Raw genomic sequence first — 22,596 nt, forward strand, 5'->3', positions numbered from 1 at the left:
TGCTCTGGCCTGGAGGACAATGGCGACGGGTGCTCCTCATTCTCCCAGCCAGGTAAAGGATCCAACAGCCCCAGCCACTGTCATGCCCAGGGCACTCACATGGCCCCAGCCTGGAGGGCATGACATCCCGACACAGGGCTCAGGGGCAGGCAGCTTCTCATCTATGGAGTCAGGCCCTTCAGTCGCTGGAGCCTCCAGGCCATCTGCCCCCGGCACACAGGTCTTGTTCTGCAAGGCCGGGCCTGCTCCACTGGCTGATGTGCATGGGCTGGGCTCTGACACCTCCCACCTGAGGATGGCATGAGACAGTCATCAGGCCCTGCCTCTGCCACCCAGTGGAAGGTACAGCCCAGCTGCAGGGAGGCAGAGGACATGCTCCCCAACATCCAGGAGCCCAAAGGGGGGCCCCACAGAGAAGTGAAGCTCAGGGTCTCTCCCTGAAGCACTGGGTTCTCCATTCATCAGCCAGCAGGTTCCCATTCAACAAGCACTCACTGCTCAGCAGTCAGGCACCCCACCTGCCTCCAGGGTACAGAGACAGAACCTATCCCTGGCCGGGGGCGGTAGCTCACACCTGTAATCTCAGCACTTTGGGAGGCTGAGGTGAGCAGACTGCTCGAGCCCAGGAGTTGGAGACCAGCCTGGGCAACATGGCAAAACCCTGTGTCTACAAAAAATACAAAAATTAGCTGGGCTTGGTGGTGCGCACCTGCCAAGGCAGGAGGCTGCAGTGAGCCAAGATCATGCCACTGCATACCAGGCTGGGTGAGACAGCAAGACTCTGTCTTAAAAAAAAAAAAAAAAAAAAAAGAGAACCCATCCCTCCTATCCTCCAGAGGCAGAGACCGACCTCCAGCCAGGCAATCACTGACTCCATGCACCATAGCAGGTGCAGAGAAACAGGTGCCACATGGAATCAGATCACCAGGTTCAAGGGTGGCCAATGGGTTTCAGCTGTGAGTCAGCCCCGCGCTGGAGTGGCTGGCTGGAGAGCTGTGTTGAGAAGGATTCTGAGGCCCTATCTGGCCTCAGCGGGGAGAAGTGGTGATTGCTTTGTCTGCCACAGATGAGGGGGCAGGGAAAGGAGTCCAGAGCTATGAGTGGGCCACCAATGATCCAGACCAATCCCCTCCCACTGGACAGGTCACAAAACTGAAGCCCACAGAGGAGGGGACTTGCCCTGTTACTCAGCTGGTTAGTGGCAGGGCAGGATGATAAGCCACTGTCAACTTGGACACTGAGGGGATGAGATGCAGCCATGTGGGCACGGTGGAAATGGTGGTGATGAGCAAGTGACATCTCCCATTCCGTTCAGTTTGGCCTCATCCTCGAAGCCACTCCCTCCCCAGGCAGGTCGGCATCCCCATTTCAGAGCAGGGGCTCGGAAGCTCAGAGAGGGAAACGATGGGCCCAGGCTCTCCTGGGTAGTAAGGAACTCTGACACCGGCACTCACAACCGCCAGGTGACACTGCCCGTCACCATGGATGGTGAGGCTCCACCAGAGGCCTCGGGAGGAGGGGATTCTCAGAAGGACTGGGGCTCAGCACAGGGACGAACTCTGCCAGGGAGGCCCTCTCCCAGGCCCACCTAGCCCTGGGCTCACCTGGCGGGGCAGGGCTGGGGGTTGCAGATTTCCACTGCCACAGCTGGCTGCTGGGCCCCTGCTCTGCACCGGGCTGGGGGCAACGTCTTCAGGAGGCTGCCCTGGGCCTCCACGCAGCGCACTGGCCGCTCCCGCAGGCCACCCCCACAGGAGACACTGCATGGGCCGAAGTCTCCCACCGCCCAGCTGAGGAAGGAGACAGAGTGTTGGGGCCCTGGCCAGGTCCCAGGCTAACTTGGGGTGATGGAGTGGTGGGTGCTGACACACTTCCCCTGGTCTGGGACAAGCAATGGGCACTAGGACCAGCCTAGCCTCTCCAGGTGTCCCCAGGCTGCCAGACAGATGGCTGAGCCTGAGGACACCCGAATCACATGCTGGTGGGCAGCTGCCCTGTCCTGCACCCAGCAGGGATGGCCTTGTCCCTAACAGTGTGCCCATCAGGTGCAGTGACAGCCAGGGGCTTTGCACCAGAGCTCCCCAAGTCTCCCCACAACCCTCCAGGTAGGCAATCACCTCCATCTCGCCATGAGCGCCTGAGCTCAAGAGAGGCCTCGGTGACCCGGACAATGGCAGCAGGTGTGGGTCCCACTGGGCTGACATTGTCACCATGTCTGCCCTGAGCCTCAATGTCCTCACCTGCAGAAGGGGGCACTCACAGAGCCCCCTCGCAGGGCTGTGAGCAGGCGAGTGAGAGCCTGCACAGAAGCAGCTCAGCCCAGCCCTGCCACATGGGCCCCATAGGCCAGGGACAGAGCCCAGCAGCCCCAGCAAAACCCTCTCTCCCGCCGGAGCTGCAGAGACAGCACCACACTCACTACGGAGGGCAAGGTTCGAGCACGCAGGCCTCTGGCCACGCTGGTGGCTGCTGGCTCCCTTGGCACCGGGCAGTCTCCACCAACTCCTTCCTGGCCTGGTCCAGGCAGCTGTAGTTTACCCAGCGCAGCCCTGGGAGGGAAGCGGGAGGGCTAGGCTACCTCCCTGCAGGGGCAAGCCATGCTGTGGGCGAGCCTTCCCTGGGTCTCACCTGCCCCACAGCTCACCGAGCAGGGCCCACGCACAGCGGCCCACACCCAGGCCTGCCGTGGCTTAGGCTGGAAGTAGGTGAAGGTGATGTCTGGGCAGGTGAGGTTGCCATACTCCTCGCCGTACCGCCTGTAAACCTGCAGACAAAGAGCTTCAGGCCTTGTCCAGTGGGTTCCCTGAGGGTCACTGTCATGGCCACCTCCCCTGGGAAGTCTCGCAACTGCTTCCATCCCTATAAGCTTTCGTTCAACAAGCAGTCACTGGCCAGGCACAGTAGCTCATGCCTGTAAACCGAAAACTTTGGGAGCCTGAGGCAGGCAGATCACTTGAGCCCAGAAGTTTCAGACCAGCCTGGGCAACATCGTGAGACTCCATCTCTATTTTTAAAAAAAGTCAAAAAATCAGCTGGGCATGATGGGGCATGCCTGTAGTCCCAGCTACTTGGGAGGCTGAGGTGGGAGGATCACTTGAGCCCAGGAGGTCGAGGCTGCAGTGAGCTGTGATAGTGCCACTGCACGGCAGCCTGGGCGATAGTGAGACCCTCTCTCAAAAAACAACAAAAACAAAAATAATGACAGGCAATCGTCGACACTGACCTGTACCAGGCTCTGGGTATAGCACAGTGCACAGGACACTAGCTAAGCCACAAGGAGCTCTCAGTGGGTTGGGATAGGGGGCTGGGGACAGGTAATTGGTAGGTTAGGGGATAGGGTATTCAGGCAGCACAGAGAAGGCTCCCTAAGCTGGTTGGGTAAAGGACAAAGTACAATGGAGGAGGCAGGCCCACCTTAGGCTGAGCTACGGAGCCCAAGAAGGGCTAGGGCAGGGCCAGCACAGAAGGCTTCTGGAGCCAGAGCTGAGGCCTGTGGGGTTGGCAGAAAGAAACTGGATCCCTGGGGCCCTGTGGCCGGCTACTGGCTTGGGCCTGGCCTGGAGAGCACTGGGAAGAATTTCAGCAGGTTCTTGGGCCTGAGGCTCTTCAGGAGGGTAACTGGGTCCTGTGCCCAAGGCCAGCCCAAGAAAGAGGCCAGCCTGGAGGCCAGAGCCCAGGGCGAGATGACATTCAGCACCTGCCCCCTCGATGCCCACATCTGGCCACTGCCGCAAGCCTGTGTTGGTTACAGTGGGGCTTCTCAGGCCCAACAGAGGGAAGTCTTGATTCAGGGAATATGCAGAGGACCCAAGAATCTGCTCTTTTACACACCGCAGAGGATGACGGGAGAGCCACTCAGCAGCCAGCATCTGGAGACAATGTCCCAGGCAAGGGGAGGGGAGGAAGGGAGCCCTATTGGGGTAAGGGAAGGGATAAGCCACTCACAGGGGCTTGGTCTGACCTGGCCTGGCCTGACACGGGGGAGGCCCTGCTGTCTCTGGCAGCTGTAGGGGCAGAGGATGCTGCCAGAGCAGCCAGCTGGGGCCGCTGAGACTGGGCCCCTCTCCCAAGGTTCTCAGGTCTGTTTCAGCCTGCGCTCATGTCTCTTCACCCTCCACGTGCCTTCCTCAGCAAAGCACCAATGGGGACATACAGGGGCGAGCACACATCACCAAGGACACACCTGAACAAGGCGTTCCAGTTCCCACGCACTCTACCCCAAAGAAGCAGTGGGAGCCAGCATCTGTTCTCAGCATCCTCAGCACCAAGGCCTGCTCCCCAGATGCCACTGCACCTGAGTCCATGCCTTCATCTCCCCACAAACCCACACAGTAGGACCTTCCTTCATCCCTCCCACACCGACACTGTTCCCTTGGCCATACGCTTCCCTCCCTGCTTGGCCCGGCAGTATCTGCTCATCTGAGACCTCAGCTCCATCACTCTTTCCCGGGGAGCCCCGGACCACTGCCTGGGGCCCTCCAACCTTACCTGATCCCAGAACTGCAGGGCCTTCTTCCACAGGCTCTGGGCACAGGCACATATGGATACTTATTTGTGGGACCCTAAGCCCCTGGAGGAGCTAGCTGCATTTCACTTAGCACGGGGCCCAATACATAGTGGGTTCCCTGTAAGTGGCCACTGAATGAATAAATGAATGAATCAGGGAATGGATGGATGGACAAACGCGCAAGCAGCCATAGCCCCCAAGAAGAAGCCCCCACTGGCCTCCCCCAGGCTCTCCTGCTGACCTGGATCTCAGCATCTTCCTGGAGGGGTCCCCAGATGCGGATCTCCTCCAGGTGGGGCAGCCGGTCCTCGGTGAGGGCCACTCTGTACTCGACACGGCCATCCTCCAGGAGGGAAGGGTAGGTGGTGTTAGGGGAGATGCTCATCTTCCCAGCCACAACGTAGCGCCCTCCGATCCTCACCGCTGTCGGAGAACCAGCCCTATTAGCCGTGTGGAACTGAGCACCCATCCTCCTCACAGGCACATGTCAGTGACTCTCCTTCCCAGGGTCCCCAGCCCTCCTCTAAGGAGCTGCAGGCATCTGAGCCAGAGGCTTCCCCACAGCGGAGGCTCTGTGCCTCTTTCCACAACCTGGTGAGTGCCATGAGCAAGTGCACTCATGCACAGAACTCGACAGGCTCAGGCCTCAGGGACCCCACGGCAAGGGCCGGCAACCAAGGCTTCAAAGGTTAGGTGCAGGCACACTCCAGAAAGAAAAACCCACTGTGGCCCTGAACAGCCAAGAAGCAGCCTTGCCCAGAGAGAAGCCCGGCCTTTGCTGTTGGCTTCCAAGAGGAGACACAGGTCACACCAGGCAGAAGTGTCTTCCTTTAGGGCGGGGGCTGGCTGTACCAGAAAGACCAACTATGTGATTTAGGATAGAGGCTTTGGGTCACCAGGAGACTGAGAGTATCCACGTGGTCAATTAGTCAATCATGTCTTTGCACTCAAATCCCAGGAAAAACTCTCACCTCCCACTTGGTGGGCTTTCTGTGTGGGCAATACTCCATGTGTATGGCCACACTCCAATGCTAGAAGGGTGTCACATCCCTGAGACATCAGGCCTCCTGTTTGGACCCTCCCAGACCCTGCCTGCATCTCTTCCCTTGGACAATTCTAACCCATGTCCTTCTGGAAGGAGCCACAGCCACATGCCACAGCTCTCAGTGAGCTCTGGGGGTCTTCCTAGTCAATTATCAAGCCTGAGGGTGGTTTGGGGAACCCCTTGAACTTGCGAGTGATGTCAGAAGTGAGGGCATCTTGGGGACAGTGTCCTGTACCTTTTCAGTCTAGCTAACTGGGTGGGAGTCCTCCAGTCAACTCACCCAAGTGTGTGAAGAGAGGCCTGTGGTTGGCAATGTAGACACTGGTCAGGTTGGGGGTAACCGTCAGAAATGTGACATATTCTAGAAAGAAAAAAAGAAGGAAAGATGCGTGGACCTCACAGCCACCACATCGCAGACAAAGGGAGCTGATCTTAGCTGGTCAGGAAAAACTGAACAATGCCATGGGGCTGGCTCCAGCAGCAGTGAGTCCCCTGTCATGGGGGCAATTAAAAGCAGGCTGGAGGACCACCTGCCAAGGCTCTGCCCTGGCTGGGAGGAGGGACCAGGGCCAAGGTTCTCCAGCACAGTGGGGCACGCCAGAGGGAGGCAGGGCTCAAGTCTCTGCTCTCCATAGAAGCACTGGCATTTACAAATGATTTTTGACCTCGTGTATACACCAAAGTCAAAGATTTTCCAAGTGTAACTACCATCCCTCTCATTCACTTGTGTCCCTCTCAGTGGGATTTCTTGAGCAGGAGAGAAGAGGCTAGCTGCTACAGAATGCATGATGTCTGTATTACTACTATTATTTTTTTAGAGTGTCTCACTCCTTTGCCCACGCTGGAGTGCAGAGGGATCTCCGCCTCCCGGGTTCAAGCAATTATCCTGCCTCAGCCTCCTGAGTAGCTGGGACTACAGGCACCCGCCACCACGCCCAGCTAAGTTTTGTATTTTCAGTAGAGACAGGGTTTCACCATATTGGCCAGGCTGGTCTTAAACTCCCAACTACAGGTGATCCACCCGCCTCAGCCTCCCGAAGTGCTAGGATTACAGACGTGAGCTACCACACCCGGCCAATGTTGCTGGTAGATCAGGCACTGACATCCCATCTCTGAGTCTCAATTTCCCATCTGTGAAATGGAGATAATAGCAGTAAACCCCTCCCTGGTCGCTACAAGGATTCAGGGAGATAATCGGGAAATACCAAGTGTGTTCCTTGGTTCATAATTCTGTTTTTTTGAGACAGAGTGTTGAGCACAGCTACAGTGAGCCACCATTACTGAGGCACCACAGTCTCAGCAACATCAAGGCCAAAATCTGAGCCTGCCACAGGAGGGTGGCGAAGTGGAAGAGGGAGATGCTGACACTGCAGGAGGCATCCAGGGCTGAGTGATGTGCAGGCCCTGTGACCCGAGCAGCCCCTGCACCAAGGCTCTGGGCTGTGGCCGTCTTGGAGGCTGGGGGAAGCCCAGCCTCTGCCCTGAGGGAGGCTGCCTACCTCTTGCTCTTCCAGCTGTGAAAGAGCCGTTCCGTGGGCTGCACGTGCTGTTGTCTCCACCACACACCTGGCACACGTCCCGTACCTGCTGGGAGTCCATCCTGCCATCACAGCCAAATGTCTATGCAAAGGGAAGGACAGGGGGCCGGTGTCACTGGAGGGTACTGGCCTCAATGACACTGCAGCCCTGCCAGCTCTGAGGTTCTGGGATCCACAAAACCAGCAACACTTCTGTAGCACCCCAACATCTACACAGGAAGCAAGCTTAGAGGGCTCAATGACTTGCCCAAGGTCACGCTGCAGCCCTTAACCCAGGCTGACTCCAAGTCCAGATCCTTTTCCCCAGCACCCCTCCACTGCAGACTGCACTGCAGCTCCACTGGGGCCAGCACCCACCGACCTGCCCCCAGGAGCCTTCCGATAGGACAGGCAGGCCCCAGGGCCGTCGCCAATGTCCACACATGCCTACCCTGCAGCTGCCCGACACGCACAGGCTTAGGGTCCCGTCCTCCCGGGGGCCACTTGGCATACACCGGGTCCCATCCAGGAAGCTGTCTCCACGCTTCATGATGAAGCTCTCGCCAATTGCCCGGCACATGTGCCTGCACAGAGCATCCCCTGGGAGGGCAGAGTGAACGAGGGGTCCTGAACCCAGCAGGAGGGGCAGGCCCCCCAGCCCCCACCCAGCTTCATCCTTTGCATCTGGGGCAAAGGTTTCTATCTTCCCCCATCCTACCTCCTAAGGCAATAATCCTAATCACAATCCTAATCTAATCTAATAACTAATGGTATTGAATTATGAACCAAGGCTGGGCGCAATGGCTCATGCCTGTAATCCCAGCACTTTGGGAGGCCGAGGCAGGCGGATCACGTGAGGTCAGGAGTTTGAAACCAGCCTGGGCAACATGGTGAAACCACATCTCTACTAAAAATACAAAAAGAATTAGCCGGCGTGGTGGTGCAAGCCTGTAGTCCCAGCTGCTTGGGAGGCTGAGGGGCAAGAATCCCCTGAATCCCAGAGGCGGAGGTTGCAGTGAGCTGAGATCATGCCAATGCACTCCAGCCTGGGCAACAGAGCAAGACTCTGTCTCAAAAAAATAGAATTATGAACCAAGGAACACACTTGGCATTTCCCGATTATCTCCCTGAATCCTTGTAGTGACCAGGGAGGGGCTTACTGCTATTATCTCCATTTCACAGATGGGAAATTGAGACTCAGAGATGGGATGTCAGTGCCTCATCTGCCAGCGAGGCCTGGCCACTATGTGATCCACGGTCTGTGGGACACCAGAGCCTGAGCCGCTTTGCCCAGTGCTGGAGGGATAGGAGGCCAACCCCCCACGACTCTACCCTGTCCGAGGGTCTCCAGGGCTGGCTCCTCCCCTGACCCCACACTCCGCAGGCCTCACCTTGGCTGTGTGGTACAGCAGCACCCCAGTGGTAGAAGGAGGCACCGCCAGGGGAGGAGTGCAGCGGCTGGCTGTCGGTCCTGGCGCACTGTTCCGACATGAACTCCAGCTGGGTCTTCTCACAGCCCTGGCCAGGAGGAGGCAGAGGACAGGCAGAGGAAGGGGATGGGGGGATGTTGTCACTGGGAGACTGCATGGCACCCTGCAGTGTGGGATCAAGATATGGGTGTGGCCTCAGCTCCAGGCTGTGCCTCAGTTCCTTGCTCTGTAAACTGGGGTGACAAAAGTGCCTGCCCCTCTCTATTGGGAAAACTCCGGGGAATCCGTAAAGAACACAGGGCAGCAACGAAGAAAGCCGGGAAAAAGCATTATGCTCAGAGCCTCTGCTTCCAAGGCCTGAACTCAATAAAACAGTGATGGGGATGTATATTCTTTAGGTAGTGCACCTAGAGGCAGGTAACCAAAGCATGGAGCAAAGACCTCACCACTGGAGCCTCTGCACTCAGGCAGGTGTCCTGGACTTTTATGCACTGACGGAAGATAATCGGAGTTGACTCCTTGGACGGGAGTCAGGGAGTCAACACTGACCACGCTGCCTCCACAAAATCCCACCACCCTCTGCTCCAGCCAAAGACCCTCCCCTTGCGATATGGGGAGGTCTTGGGGGCCCATTTGGAGAAGGAGAAAAGGGAGGGTCTCACCATACAGAATGTGTAATACATATAGGGCCAAACCCACACCCAGGGCCATCCAAGCAGGGGACAGAATTTAACTCAATGTAAAAAAAAATCTTTCTACCATTTCACACCACTAGGATGGCCAAAATCAAAAAACAGAAAACAGGCCGGGCACCATGGCTCACACTTGTAATCCTAGCACTTTGGGAGGCTGAGGTGGGCAGATCACCTGGGGGTGGGGTTCAAGATCAGCCTGGCCAACGTGGCGAAACCCCATCTCTATTGAAAAAAAAAAAAAAGAAAGAAAGAAAGAAAAGAAAAAAAAACAACAGAAAGCAGCAAGGACTGCAGTGGATGTGGGGAAACCAGAACCCTCGTGCAATGCTGGTGGGAATGCGAAATGGTTCAGGTACTGTGGAAAATGGTTTGGCAGTTTCTTTAAAAGTCAAACATACGTTGGGCGTGGTGGCTCATGCCTGTAATCCCAGCACTTTGGGAGGCCGAGGCAGGCAGATCACCCGAGGTCGGGAGATCCAGACCATCCTGGCCAACGTGGTGGAAACCCCATCTCTATTAAAAATATAAAAAATTAGCCAGGCGTGGTGGCACGTGCCTGTAATCCCAGCTACTCCAGAGGCTGAGGCAGGGGAATCGCTTGAACCCGAGAGGCGAAGGTTGCAGTGAGCCGAGATTGCACCACTGCACTCTAGCCTGGCAACAGAGCAAGACTCTGTCTCAAGAAAAAAAAGTCAAACATAGAATTCCCATATGATCCAGTAATTCCACTCTTCAGCATACTGCCAAAAGAATGAAAACAGGGATTCAAACATGTACAAGCACGTTTGTAGCAGCTCTGTTCACAGGAGCCAAAACGTGGAAACACCTCCAATGTCCATCAGCAGATGACTGGATGAAAATGTGGTCTATCCTTGCAGTGGAATATGATTCAGCCAGAAAGAGGAATGAAGTGCTGACACAGGCTACAACACAGGTGAGCCCTGAGGACGTGCCACTGGGGGAGGAAGGCAGGCAGGAAGCACACCTGTTTTCTGGCCCCAGGTACGTGGCATGTCCGGAACAGGTCAATCCACAAAGACAAAAGGGAGATCAATGGCTGCCGGGTGGCGGAGGGGAAATGGGGAGTGACAGCCTACCACATGGGGTTTACTCCAGAGTACTCCAGAGTACTGGAAACATTCTGAAACTTTCACACCTGTAATCCCAGCACTTTGGGAGGCTGAGGAAGGCAGATCACAAGGTCAGGAGATCAAGGCCATCCTGGCTAACACGGTGAAACCCTGTCTCTACTAAAAATACAAAAAATTAGCTGGGCATAGTGGTGGGTGACTGTAGTCCTAGCTACTCGGGAAGCTAAGGCAGGAGAATCGCTTGAATCTGGGAGGCGGGGGTTGCAGTGAGCTGAGATAGCACCAATGCACTACAGCCTGGGCAACAGGGTGAGACTCTGCCTCAAAAAAACAAAAACAAAAAACTCCTCTGCAGCCATGCAGCAGGGCACTATACTCCTAGTGGGGAGGTTCTCCCTGCAAGATGTGCTCTGGAGGGCAAAATGACACTCAGGGAGGGAGGCGGGATACTTCAGGGGCTCTAAGGACATCAGCAGGACTGGCCTGGTTTACGAACAGAGTTCCCAATGTCCTTCTCTCTCTTTTTTAATTTTTATGTATTTTTTGAGACAGAGTCTCATTCTGTCACCCAGGCTGGAGTGCAGTGGCCCAATCTTGGCTCATTGCAGCCTCCACTTCCCAGGTTCAAGCGATTCTCATGCCTCAGCTTCCTGAGTAGCTGGAACTACAGGCGCCCGCCACCATACCTGACTAATTTTTATATTTTCTGTAGAGACAGGATTTCACCATGTTGGCCAGGTTGGTCTTGAACTCCTGACCTCAGGTGATCCACCCACTCTGGCCTCCCAGAGTGCTGAGATTACAGGCGTAAGCCACTTCACCTGGCCCCAAAGTCCTTCTCAAATGTGTCCTGGTGTGAACCACAGATGGTCACTTTGGCTGCCCCAGGGCCCGGTGCCACCAGCTGCCCCCTCCTGCCCCAGGAAGCAGGCCTACCTGAGTGTTGCACATCTCGGCCTGGAGGTCAGCACCAACACACGCACGCCCCCCAAAGGCAGGTCTGAAAATGCCCAGGAGACAGGAGGGTGAGACAGGAGGGTGACCACTGCCTTCAACTAGGGAATGTGGTGTGGCCACCCTCCCTGACAGAAGAGCACCCCTCCCCGCGGTACCTGGGGTTGTTGCACTGCCGCCTCCTGGTGACCACACCTCCTCCACAGGAGCGGGAACAAGGACTTTGGGGACCCCAGCTAGACCAGTGCCCATCTACCGCTGCTATGGGGGTCAGCTCCACCAGGGAGCGGCAGCGACCCTTGGAGCACCACTGCAAGGCAAGGACAGCTTCATCTCCCATCCCACGGCGACCCCAGCACAGCGACACCCAACACACACAGGGAGTCCCCCAACATACTCAGGGGTCTCTCAGCACACACAGGGACCCTACCCACAGTGACCCCCAAACACACACAAGGAACTCACCCATAGGATCCCCCAACACACAGGGATCTCCAACGCACACAGAGACCCCCCCAACACACACAGGTAGCCCAGCAACATGGATCCCCCAGACCACGGGGATCCCCCAATACCCAGAGACCCCCCAACATACACATAGAACCCCCCCCAGGGACCCCCCGACACACAGGGATCCCCCAACATACACAGAAGGACCCACCCACAGGGCTCTACCCTCATAGGGATCCCCTTACACAGTGATCCCACCCCAAGACACCCCATATCCACGAGGACCTTCACACAGGGACCCCACTCAAAGGAACCCCACACCCATGGGCACCCCCCATGCCAACAGGCAGCCCACACTCCCATTCTGCATGGGAGCAAATGCTAAGGGAAAGAGTTCGACCACCAACCCAAAGGAAAGTCACCAAGGCCAACTCCAAGGCTCTCTGCCCCATACTGGTCCTGCCTCCCCACCTAAGAATAGGGCAGTCTGGCTGCAGGCGCCCATGTGCACATGCTCACAGGAGCCCACTTGTTCACTCTTGGCTCTGACCTTCTCCACGCCACATTCTGTCCCGTCCAGGAGAGGAACAAGGAGGCGGCTGCAGCTGCTTTGGTCCAGCGGGTCTGTGTGGCAGGAGAGGGCCTGGCACATATCCTAGGAGGGTGGACAGGTGGCGAGCTCAGGGGCCACCAGGGCCTTCCAGGTCAGTGTCCAACCTTAACTGTCCCTCCCAGACCGCAGGACACACTGACACAGCCAACACTCTACGTTGCGGGCACTGGTGCCCCCAAAAGACAAGGCATGACCGACCCATCGATGGGGAACTGGGACCATGACCAGGTCCTGCCACACTTTTGGGGGCCCACGGAAATGTGGTTTTTGTGTCTTTTTTCTTTTTTTCTTTCTTGTCACTGACTTGAAGTTCACCAGGGAAATGTTTTAATTTCTTTTTTTTTTTTTTTACTTTTTGTTTTTCTGAGACGATTTTGCTCTTGTTGCCCAGGCTGAAGTACAATGGCGCGATCTCAGCTCACAGCAACCTCTGCCTCCTGGGTTCAAGCAATTCTCCTACCTCAGCCTCCCGAGTAGCTGGGATTACAGGCACGCGCCACCACGCCCAGGTAATTTTTTTTTTTTTTTTTTTTTTTTTTGAGATGGAGTCTCGCTTTGTCACCCAGGCTGGAGTGCAGTGGCCAGATTTCAGCTCGCTGCAAGCTCTGCCTCCCAGGTTTACGCCATTCTCCTGCCTTAGCCTCCTGAGTAGCTGGGACTACAGGCGCCCGCCACCACGCCCGGCTAGTATTTTGTATTTTTTTAGTAGAGACGGGGTTTCACCATGTTAGCCAGGATGGTCTCGATCTCCTGACCTCGTGATCTGCCCGTCTCGGCCTCCCAAAGTGCTGGTATTACAGGCTTCCGCTACCGCACCCAGCCTAATTTTTTGTATTTTTAGTACAGATGGCGTTTCTCCATGTTGGTGAGGTTGGTCTCGAACTCCCAACCTCAGGTGATCCACCTGCCTTAGCCTCCCAAAGTGCTGGGATTACAGGTGTGAGCCACCACACCTGGCCTAATTTCTTTTAAAATCATAAGAAAAAAGGCCGGGCACGGTGGCTCATGCCTGTAATCCCAGCACTTAGGGAGGCCAAGGCAGATGGATCACGAGGTCAGGAGATCGAGACCATCCTGGCTAACACAGTGAAACCCCGTCTGTACTAAAAATACAAAAAATTAGCCGGGGGTGGTGGTGGGTGCCTATAGTCCCAACTACTAAGGAGGCTGACACAGGAGAATGGCATTAACCCAGAAGGCAGAGCTTGCAGTGAGCCGAGATCGCGCCGCTGCACTCCAGCCTGGCTGACAGAGCAAGACTCCGAGTCTCAAAATAAATAAATAAATAAAATAAAATCAGAAGAAAAAAATGAATTAGACTGGGTGTGGTGGCTCATGCCTGTAATCCCAGCACTTTGGGAGGCCAAGGCAGGCGGATCACCTGAGGTCAGGAATTCGAGACCAGCCTGGCCAACATGATGAAACCCTGTCTCTACTAAAAAATACAAAACTTAGCTGAGCATGGTGGCACATGCCTGTAGTCCCAGCTACTCGGGAGGCATAGGCCCAAGAATCGCTTGAACCTGGGAGGCGGAGATTGCAGTAAGCCAAGATTGTGCCATTGCACTCCAGCCTAGGTGACAGAGTGAGACTCCATCTCAAAAAAAAAAAAAAAAGAAAAAAGAAAAAGAAAAAGAAAAAAGAAAAAATGAACTTCCAGGTCAAAATTAATGTTGTAATATATAATATTAATAGATTTGCTGGTCAGGCATGGGTGGTGGCTCATGTCTGTAATCCAGTGCTTTGGGACGCCAAGGTGGGAGGATGGCTTGAGGCCAGGAGTCCTAGACCAGCCTGGGTAACAAAGGGAGACCCCATCTCTACAAAAAATTTAAAAATTAGCTGGGCGTTGGGGCATGTGCTTGTAGTCCCAGTTACTCCAAGGCTGAGGTGGGAGGATCGCTTGCGCCCGAGAGTTTGAGGCTACAGTGAGTTATAATTGTGCTACTGCACTCCACCCTGGGCCACAGAACGAGGGGCCCTGTCTCAAAGAAGGAAAAAAAAAAAAAAAGACTTGGCCAGGCGTGGTGACTCATGCCTGTAATCCCAGCACTTTGGGATGCCCAGGTGGGTGGATCACCAGGTCAGGAGATCAAGACCATCCTGGCTAACACGGTGAAACTCCATCTCTACTAAAAATACAAAAAATTAGCCCGCCACCGGTGCCTGTAGTCCCAGCTTCTCTGGAGGCTGAGGCAGAATGGTGTGAACTCAGGAGGCGGAACTCACTCCAACCTGGGCAACAGAGAGAGACTCCGTCTCAAAAAAAAAAAAAAGAGTATTAAAATATAAATCTCAAATTTTGTTTTATGGAGGAAGGGGCCCACCAAGGCAAAAGTGGCTGGAGTCCATGAATGTCCTATGCAACCCTGCAAGGAAGTCTGTCTTTTGGGGTGCCTACTCTCCTTCATCTCCCCTCCCCCTACCAGTCCCACTTCTGCTGTGGGTTCAGTTTGGACGCCACTTCCTCCAGGAAGCCCTCCAGGCTGACTCCAGCCACAACAGATAGGAAGTCCTTGGTAACTGTTTAAGATTGGTGTCCTTACTCAGCCAGGAGTGCTTGGGCACAGGGGCCCTCCCAGGACTAGCTACATAATTTGTGGGGCCCAGTCAAACAAAAATGTCGGGGCTTTTGTTCAAACATTTTAAATAATTTCTAGAGGCCACAGACAGCATTTCTGGAGACCAGGTAAGCCGCCCTGGGGGTACCTCAGCCTAGCACTGCACCCAGCAGGTGCTCACGGTGCACGTTGGGGGGACATGAGTTGATGAGTTGGGTGATGCCGAGGAACCTCATGGCCAATCCCAGGCCACCGCCGGCAGACTCACCAGGTGCTCCCTGGCGAAGGTGCAGGCGACAGCCTTAGGGCCGAAGGCCACGCGGCACTGCTCGTTGGCGCTGTAGTAGAGGCCAGGCTGCGCCTCTGGCGGGCGCCCCGTGGACCCAGGCTGAGGCCGCGGGGGGTCCCACACGCAGCGAGCCCGTCCTGCGCTGCGACAAGGCCCGGCTCAGGCCCGGGTGTACACCGGGAGGAGGCGGGACAGAGGAGTGTGCACGGGCATGGAAGCGTTTGGAAGCGTGGCCTTTTGTGAGTGGGAACAGGAGTTGTCGGCCCGAGCCCCCCACCAGGAGCCAGCTCTGGACTGGGACCAAGACTAAGGCTCCGGTCCGTGCGGAGGTGGGTGGCCAGCAGAGGGAGCGGCGACGGAGGCACAGGTCAGAGTGGGATCGAGCAGATGCACGTTAGGCCCGGGAGCAGTATGGTCGGTGAAAACGGGACGCAGGGGTACATGTACGCGGGCGGGGGAGAGAGGGGTGTGGGGCTGATGGAGCATGGAGAGTGGACGGAGGGGTCGGCGAGGGTAGAGGCAGATGAAGGGTAAGGGGGTGAATTGAGGGGGTGGGCGCAGGAACAGGGTGGGTGCAGGAATGGGGTGGGCGCAGGGGGCCGAGATGGGGGTGGACGGAGGAGGGTAGGATGCAGGGGTGGGTGCAGGCAAGTGGGAGAGAATGTGGACGGAAGGGTGGCCGCAGAGCGTGGGACAGCGCGGGGGGAGGCGCAGGGAGTTGGGCAGGTGGGTGGGACGGAGGGGTGGGTGCAGGGGCTGGGACGGAGCGGTGGGCGCCGGGGTTGGACGGAGGGGTGGGTCTCGGGCGGGGACAGGAAGAAGTGCTGAATGCGGAGTGGGGACGGACGTAGGGAGGGGTGGCGCAGGAGGCCCAGGGGGCTGGTTGGAGGCTCGCGCCCCTCCCGCGGGGCGGCAGCTACCTGAGCAGGCTCAGCAGCTGCTGGCGGCTGCAGGGGGACCAGGCGAGGCCGGCTCGGGGCGCGGCGCCGTCTGAAGCCATCACGTGTCCGCTGGGGCCGCAGCCGCTGCCGGGCGCGCCGTCGTGCTCCAGGCCGAAGCTGGTAGGTGAGGAGCTGCGCTAAGGCGGCCGGCTGGGGCGGGGGCAGGATCGGGTCGGCGAGTCCGGGCCCGGCGCCCTAGTGCCGCAGGGCCAGCGACTTTTCGGACCCGGGTCGACCCCTGACGCCGCCACCTGCTAACCGGGCGCAGTGCAGAGAGCCTTGTGCGCCCTGCGCCAGTTTTCCCCAGATGGGAGCGCTAGCACAGCAGGGTGGTTCCCGCATCTTTTGCTAATAAATATCAAAAGGCTTTAAAAACGTGCAAGCCACATTAATTCACGGTGTTAGGAGTCTGTGGAGAGGTGGGGACTGGTCGGGGCCTTGAGGGGCTGCTCTGGCGACTGTTTACATGGATGTGTTGAGCGTGAAATTCACCTACTGTGAGTAAAGCACGATTTTAAAGTTCAGTTAAAATGTGCTTGCCCTTGGCCATTGTTTGCATTCCTAGGCCAGGAGGGTGAACCGTTTCCAAACTGTCACAACAGAGCTTGCTTTCCCCAAAGCAGAACTGATGGAGGACTACTAATGAGGTGGGAGAAGCCAGGCACCTGTGCGGTAGGAGGCGGACTCCACTCTGGAGGCCCCGCTCGGACACCGGACCAGAGGACTAGCTAAAACAGGGAGGGGTGGGAAGCCCCCTTCCATAAGACAGGCCCACCAGTGGCCATGTCAGTTTACCATTGCCATGGCAACACCCAGAACTTACCGCCCCTTTTCCATGATGAAAACCCAGAAATTACTGCCCTTTTTCTAGAAATTTCTGCATAATCTGTTCCCTTAATTTGCATATAATTAAAAGTGGGTATAACTAGGACTGCAGCCCTGCCTTTGAGCTGCTCTTTTGGGCACAGTGTCTATGGGGTAGCCCTGCTTCAAAAGGGCTATGCTGCACTGTACACAGTCACAGGGCTGTACACTCTGACCACTGCTATGTCAATCAAAGTTGCTGTCTAACACCACCTGCTTCCTCTTGAATTCTTTCCTGGGTGAAGCCAAGAACCCTCCCAGGCTAAGCCCCTGTTTGAGGACTCATCTGTTCTGCATCACAGGAGCAAAAGGAAACTATGTTCCCTGTGAGGGAGAAGGAGCCCTGCCTTGCCCCACACCCAGGAACCCTGCCTCAACCCTTCCAGGCTCAGAGGGGTTGAAAGGGGTCGGGGGCGGGGTTGGTGGGCAAGGAAGGTAGAAATTCACTTTTCACTTTAGAAATCTCTGCACTGGGCTGGGCGCAATGTCTCACGGCTGTAATCCCAGCACTTTGGCTGGCCGAGGTGGGCAGATCACGAGGTCAGGAGATCGAGACCATCCTGGTTAACATGGTGAAACCCCATCTCTACTAAAAAATACAAAAAATTAGCCAGGCGTGGTGGCGGGCGCCTGTAGTCCCAGCTACTCAAGAGGCTGAGGCAGGAGAATGATGTGAACCCGGGAGGCGGAGCTTGCAGTGAGCCGAGATTGTGTCACTGCATTCCAGCCTGGGTGACAGAGCAAGACTCCGTCTCAAAAAAAAAAAGAAAGAAAGAAAGAAATCTCTGCACTGTTTGAATTTTTACAACAATTGGGTATTATTTTCAGACTTAAAAAACTAAAGAAATGAAAAGAAACCCATCACTCTAGGTAAATGGTTATAGGTAGAAGTGAAGGTTTGCACACAAGAATGTATAATGTTCACAACAAGAAGATGTGTTCAGGCAACCTAGACATCCAAGGAGAGAGGCCTGATTAAATAAATTATGGTACATACCTGTAAGAGACCTGGGATAATGTTTAGGATATATTACTACATAAAGAGCAGGTAAATCCTGCATTCACCCTAGGAAGAAAAAAGAAAGGCTGGACGCAGTGGCTCACGCCTGTAATCCCAGCACTTTGGGAGGCCAAGGCAGGTGGATCACCTGAGGTCAGGAGTTCGAGACCAGCCTGACCAACATGGAGAAACCCCGTCTCTTCTAAAAATACAAAATTAGCTGGGCATGGTGGCACATGCCTGTAATCCTAGCTACTCGGGAGGCTGAGGCAGGAGAATCACTTGAACACAGGGGGGTGGAGGTTGCGGTGAGCTGAGATCACGCCATTGCACTCCAGCTTGGGCAACAAGAGTGAAACTCCGCCTCAAAAAAAAAATTAAAATAAAAAAGAAATATCAGGCCAGGCGTGGTGGCTCAAGCCTGTAATCCCAGCACTTTGGGAGGCCGAGACGGGCGGATCACTAGGTCAGGAGATCGAGACCATCCTCGCTAACACGGTGAAACCCCGTCTCTACTAAAAAATACAAAAAACTAGCCGGGCGAGGTGGCGGGCGCCTGTAGTCCCAGCTACTGGGGAGGCTGAGGCAGGAGAATGGCGTGAACCCGGGAGGCGGAGCTTGCAGTGAGCTGAGATCCGGCCACTGCACTCCAGCCTGGGTGACAGAGTGAGACTCCGTCTCAAAAAAAAAAAAAAAAGAAATAGCAGGTAACAAAGCAATGAACAGCATAATCACAATTTTCCTTTAATTCAGGGATCCAAACTAAATCCCAATTTTGCAAATAAAAAATATGTGTGTGTGTATAAAGAAAAGACTGAAATTAAATACAAAATGTGAAGAGATGTTATCTCTAAATATTGGGATTTGAGATAGCCTGCTTTTTCTTTACCTGAATTTTCTACAGAAGTTATTTTCTACCTACTAAAGGTGTTTTGCTTGTCTTTTGGAAAAAAAGTTTCTTTAATCAAACAGTATCAGGTTCCCCTGTCCTCACACCCACCCTTCTGAGTCTGTTGGGGTGAGGGGTACAGGCTCCTCTGGCGAAACTCCACAAGGACCCACTGCTTGCCAAGACCACCTCCGCCCTGGGTACCCAGGTCAGCTCCTTGCCAGAGCCTGGGGACAGCTGGTGGGGCTGCATACCTGTGCCCAATCTCATGGGCGATGGTGACTCCCAGGTCGAAGCCAGTGTCCTCGGTAATGAGGCAGCTCCAGGTTGGGGAGCAGGCACCGCCCAGCTGGGTGACTCCCCGCACCTGCCGGTTACCATCAGGTAACTCCAGGTCAAACCTCGGTGAGAGAAAACAGTCACTTGGGTGGTGCCAAGGCACGTGGCTGCCCCAGGGTCACCTCTGTAGAGGGCCGGAGGCCGAGGGTGCAGCCTTCCCAGGCTGGCTGACCAGCACCCATCAGAAAGCTCGGCTACCTCGTGATGTAGAGGACCAGGTCAGCGTGGCCAGGATCCGTGTCGTCCTCGGGGTTGATGGTCCGGCTCCACCCGCAGACGCTCAGCAGGGACGAGGTAAGGTTGGCTGTGATATTTGGAGCACCCTGCAGATCCACAGGAAAGCCTGCGTTTAGGACACCCCAACCAGGCATGGTGCTGACTGCCGTCAGTGTGTATCCCAGTTAGTCCTCATAACAACCCTCTGACTAGCCCATGTTAGGGGTGAGACAGCTGAGGCTCAGAGAAGTAGTGAGGCAGCCTGTGCTGAGTACTGGATAGAGCTGGGAGGGCAGCTGGTCCGTCTGGCTGAACGCGTTCTGTGACCCATGCTGCTTGGGGCATCCAGGACAAGAGGTTAAAGAGGATGGAGACGCGATGACTTGGGCTTCCCGCTCTGTATGGCGTGCTGAGCTCCAGCTCCATGCCTACCTCGGGCTCTGTCAGAATGACCATCTTCACCAGGTGCACCCGAAACTGAGCCCCCAGGGATGGGTCCCGAAGCAGTTCTGCCCCCTGTGGAAGGGCAAATGAGAGAGGTAACCCGTCGGGTGGGCATTGCCAGTCCCAGGCAGCTGCTGACTCCCAGGGTCCCCAGGTTGCGAAGGGCTGGAGAGCGTGTGTGGGAAGCATGTGTGGGAAGCGGGGGCTCCTAAAATGCGATGCACAGTCAGCCGTGCCTCTGCTGCTCCTCAGCTCACGGCTCAGGAAGGCCAACTAATGTAAGGAAAACAAACTCCAAAGCAAGGGGATGAGAGCACATGGACGGTCACGAGTTGGATATTCCTGTCAAATGCTGCTCCTCTCAGACCACAGACTCCTCTCAGATTACAGGAGCCTGCCATCATGCCCACCTAATTTTTGTATTTTTAGCAGATATGGAGTTTCACCATGTTGGCCAGGCTGGTCTTGAACTCCTGACTTCAGGTGATACACCCCCCTTGGCCTCCCAAAGTGCTGGGATTATAGGCATGAGCCACTGCGCCCAGCCTTGTTTGTCTTTCTGAGACGGCCGATAGTGGGGTAGTGCTTCCCTGCCCACCATTCCCCAGCTTTCAAGTGAAGGGGGGCTGCAGGGGTTCAGGTGCTAACAAGAAATGAAGGTGGCCATCTCCTTTGCCAGCAGTCTCTGTTTAGACTTCAGACTGGTGACCTGTCCTCGCCACTCTGAGTAGGGGACGAGAGAAAGAGAGAGGGCAGGGTCGGGGTACAGAGGGCAGTGTGAGCAGCCCATACCCCGTTTGCCAGGGTTGTGTTAGCTGAGCCTCCTGGGGGTCAAATGGATACTGAGGAAGAGGCCAGGCTTGAGGGTGGCCCCAGGTAAAGGGACTTGAGTAGTGAGAGGCTACAGGGTGTGCGCGTGCTATGGAGCTGAGAGGGGGTGTGGGACCTCACCCACCTCCACCCAGGGGAGGGAGGGAGAAGAGGAAGAGCCCCGAGCCATTCTCCCTGAGTTTAACCCACTGTATTCAGACCACCAGTTACACCAGCCCACAGACACTGGTCACCAGCCCCGGCCATGGGGACCTGCACAGGCCAGCACCGTCCCTGGAGGTCGCTCCTGTGGGGGCACTCACGATGTTGAGGTTGGTGAGCACGTAGCGCTCCGTGTCCTCCTGGTGAGCCTGGAAGACATCGGGGCCCACGGCCACCAGCAGCTCCAGGTGTAGGATGCTGCCTGCAGCCCGCCTCTGCCTCTGCCTCTGCCTCTGGAAGCCAGGGGAAGGAGGGCGGCCTGGAGGGGCAGGGGGGGAGCAGAGGGCAATGGTTCTAGAAAGCAAGTAGTGGAAAGCTAACAGGAGAGAGGCTGGTGGGTCTTGGAAGGATGGCCTTCTGAAGTCAAGACATTGCGTGTCACCCCCACCCCAAGAGCTGGACCCCGTTAGTGACTGGGCATGCAAAGGGCAGGGCCCAGAAGGAGTTGTTGGGCTACGGTGTCCTTTAGGTCACCCCATCAAGACAAGCTTCCTACTGCCCTGGTGGCTCTGCCCAAAGGGGAAAGCCCCTGCCCTGCCTCCCGGACCCTGCTCTGGGCACAGGTGTTTCATGAGTAACATCACGGACCCCGACAGGAAACTGAACACAAGTGGAGCCCGGTGGTCTCTTGGGAAGCAGGGGCCCAGGCCAGCCCTCACTGTCCTCTCCCAAGGGAGCCCTTAGAGGGCCAGGGACTCTGGGCAATGATCTCCCAGTCCTTCAGGAGCGGTGGAGCTAGAAGGACCCAGGCTATGGGTACCCAGACAGCATCGGCTGCATCCAGCCCCCCGGGATGGCCCCAGGCACTGGTCAGTGTGCATCTGGCCTAGACCACAAAGAACCAGGTCACAAGATGGGCCTTGCCCTCCCGTTCCCCCTGACCACTAGCCCACCTGCCTCTGGCCCCCATCAGCCATTAGTCAAGTTGTCAATGGCCCTACTGGGAAGGGGGCTCACACCTGGAGACGGTCACACACAGGGCCTGTGGGCAATGGGGACGAGCCTTTATCATAAGGAAATCCATGGCCTTAGGAGGGAGCCTGAGCCAGTACCTATCTTGTTTCCCACAGAAGGGATAAATATTTACATCCACGGCCAGAAACCACAGAGCTCCTGAAAACCAGCCAGCTCAGCAGAGGCCATGGGGCAGAAGGGGCCAGCCAATCGGTGACCGTTCCCTTGTGATATTTAACAGAAGCTAGGGTGAGAACCGTGGCCTGGCTGGAACATCCAGACTAGCTTTTATCAACTTGGCAGGAAGTAACAGAGTTAATTAACAGGGGTGACAGCAGCTTATCTGACCTTCTCCTGCCAGATCCACCAAAAATCCCAGACCACTGACTCAATGGTGAGATACCCCTCGAAAGTCCTGAAAAACTTCCCTGGGAGAGAAGACACCAGGACAAGTACCTTTTAAGGGAGCACCAGGGCTCAAGTAAGAAGACACAGCCTGTGGCTCCAAAGCCTGAAGAAAACTCTGCAAGACAAAAAGAGATGGATGGGGCTGGGTGCAGTGGCTCACGCCTGTAATCCTAACACTTGGGGAGACCGAGGTGGGAGGATCACTTGATCCAGGAGTTTGAGACCAGCCAGGGCAACATAACAAGACCCCATGTCAGGAAAAAAAAAAAAGAAGAAGAAGAAAGACAGAAAGACAGAAGGAAGGAAGGAAGGAAGGAAGGAAGGAAGGAAGGAAGGAAGGAAGGAAGGAAGGAAGGA

General features: G+C 55.9%; 1 protein-coding gene across 1 annotated transcript in view; it reads right to left on the bottom strand.

Moving 5' to 3' along the window:
- The window catches only part of ADAMTS13 (ADAM metallopeptidase with thrombospondin type 1 motif 13), a 43,173-nt gene that overhangs the window by 15,202 nt on the left and 5,375 nt on the right, over window positions 1-22,596 (bottom strand). Inside the window, 19 exon segments of the mRNA XM_023188990.1 lie at window positions 100-289; window positions 1,605-1,790; window positions 2,420-2,549; window positions 2,629-2,764; window positions 4,749-4,930; window positions 5,833-5,913; window positions 7,052-7,172; window positions 7,521-7,669; window positions 8,461-8,587; window positions 11,222-11,285; window positions 11,398-11,549; window positions 12,240-12,344; window positions 15,132-15,294; window positions 16,073-16,210; window positions 19,101-19,247; window positions 19,384-19,508; window positions 19,834-19,917; window positions 20,979-21,136; window positions 22,288-22,354. Coding sequence (XP_023044758.1) covers window positions 100-289; window positions 1,605-1,790; window positions 2,420-2,549; window positions 2,629-2,764; window positions 4,749-4,930; window positions 5,833-5,913; window positions 7,052-7,172; window positions 7,521-7,669; window positions 8,461-8,587; window positions 11,222-11,285; window positions 11,398-11,549; window positions 12,240-12,344; window positions 15,132-15,294; window positions 16,073-16,210; window positions 19,101-19,247; window positions 19,384-19,508; window positions 19,834-19,917; window positions 20,979-21,136; window positions 22,288-22,354 — 2,505 coding nt within the window.

This window comes from Piliocolobus tephrosceles, chromosome 14 (assembly GCF_002776525.5).
Source record: "Piliocolobus tephrosceles isolate RC106 chromosome 14, ASM277652v3, whole genome shotgun sequence".
NCBI classification, from domain to species: Eukaryota; Metazoa; Chordata; class Mammalia; order Primates; family Cercopithecidae; genus Piliocolobus; species Piliocolobus tephrosceles.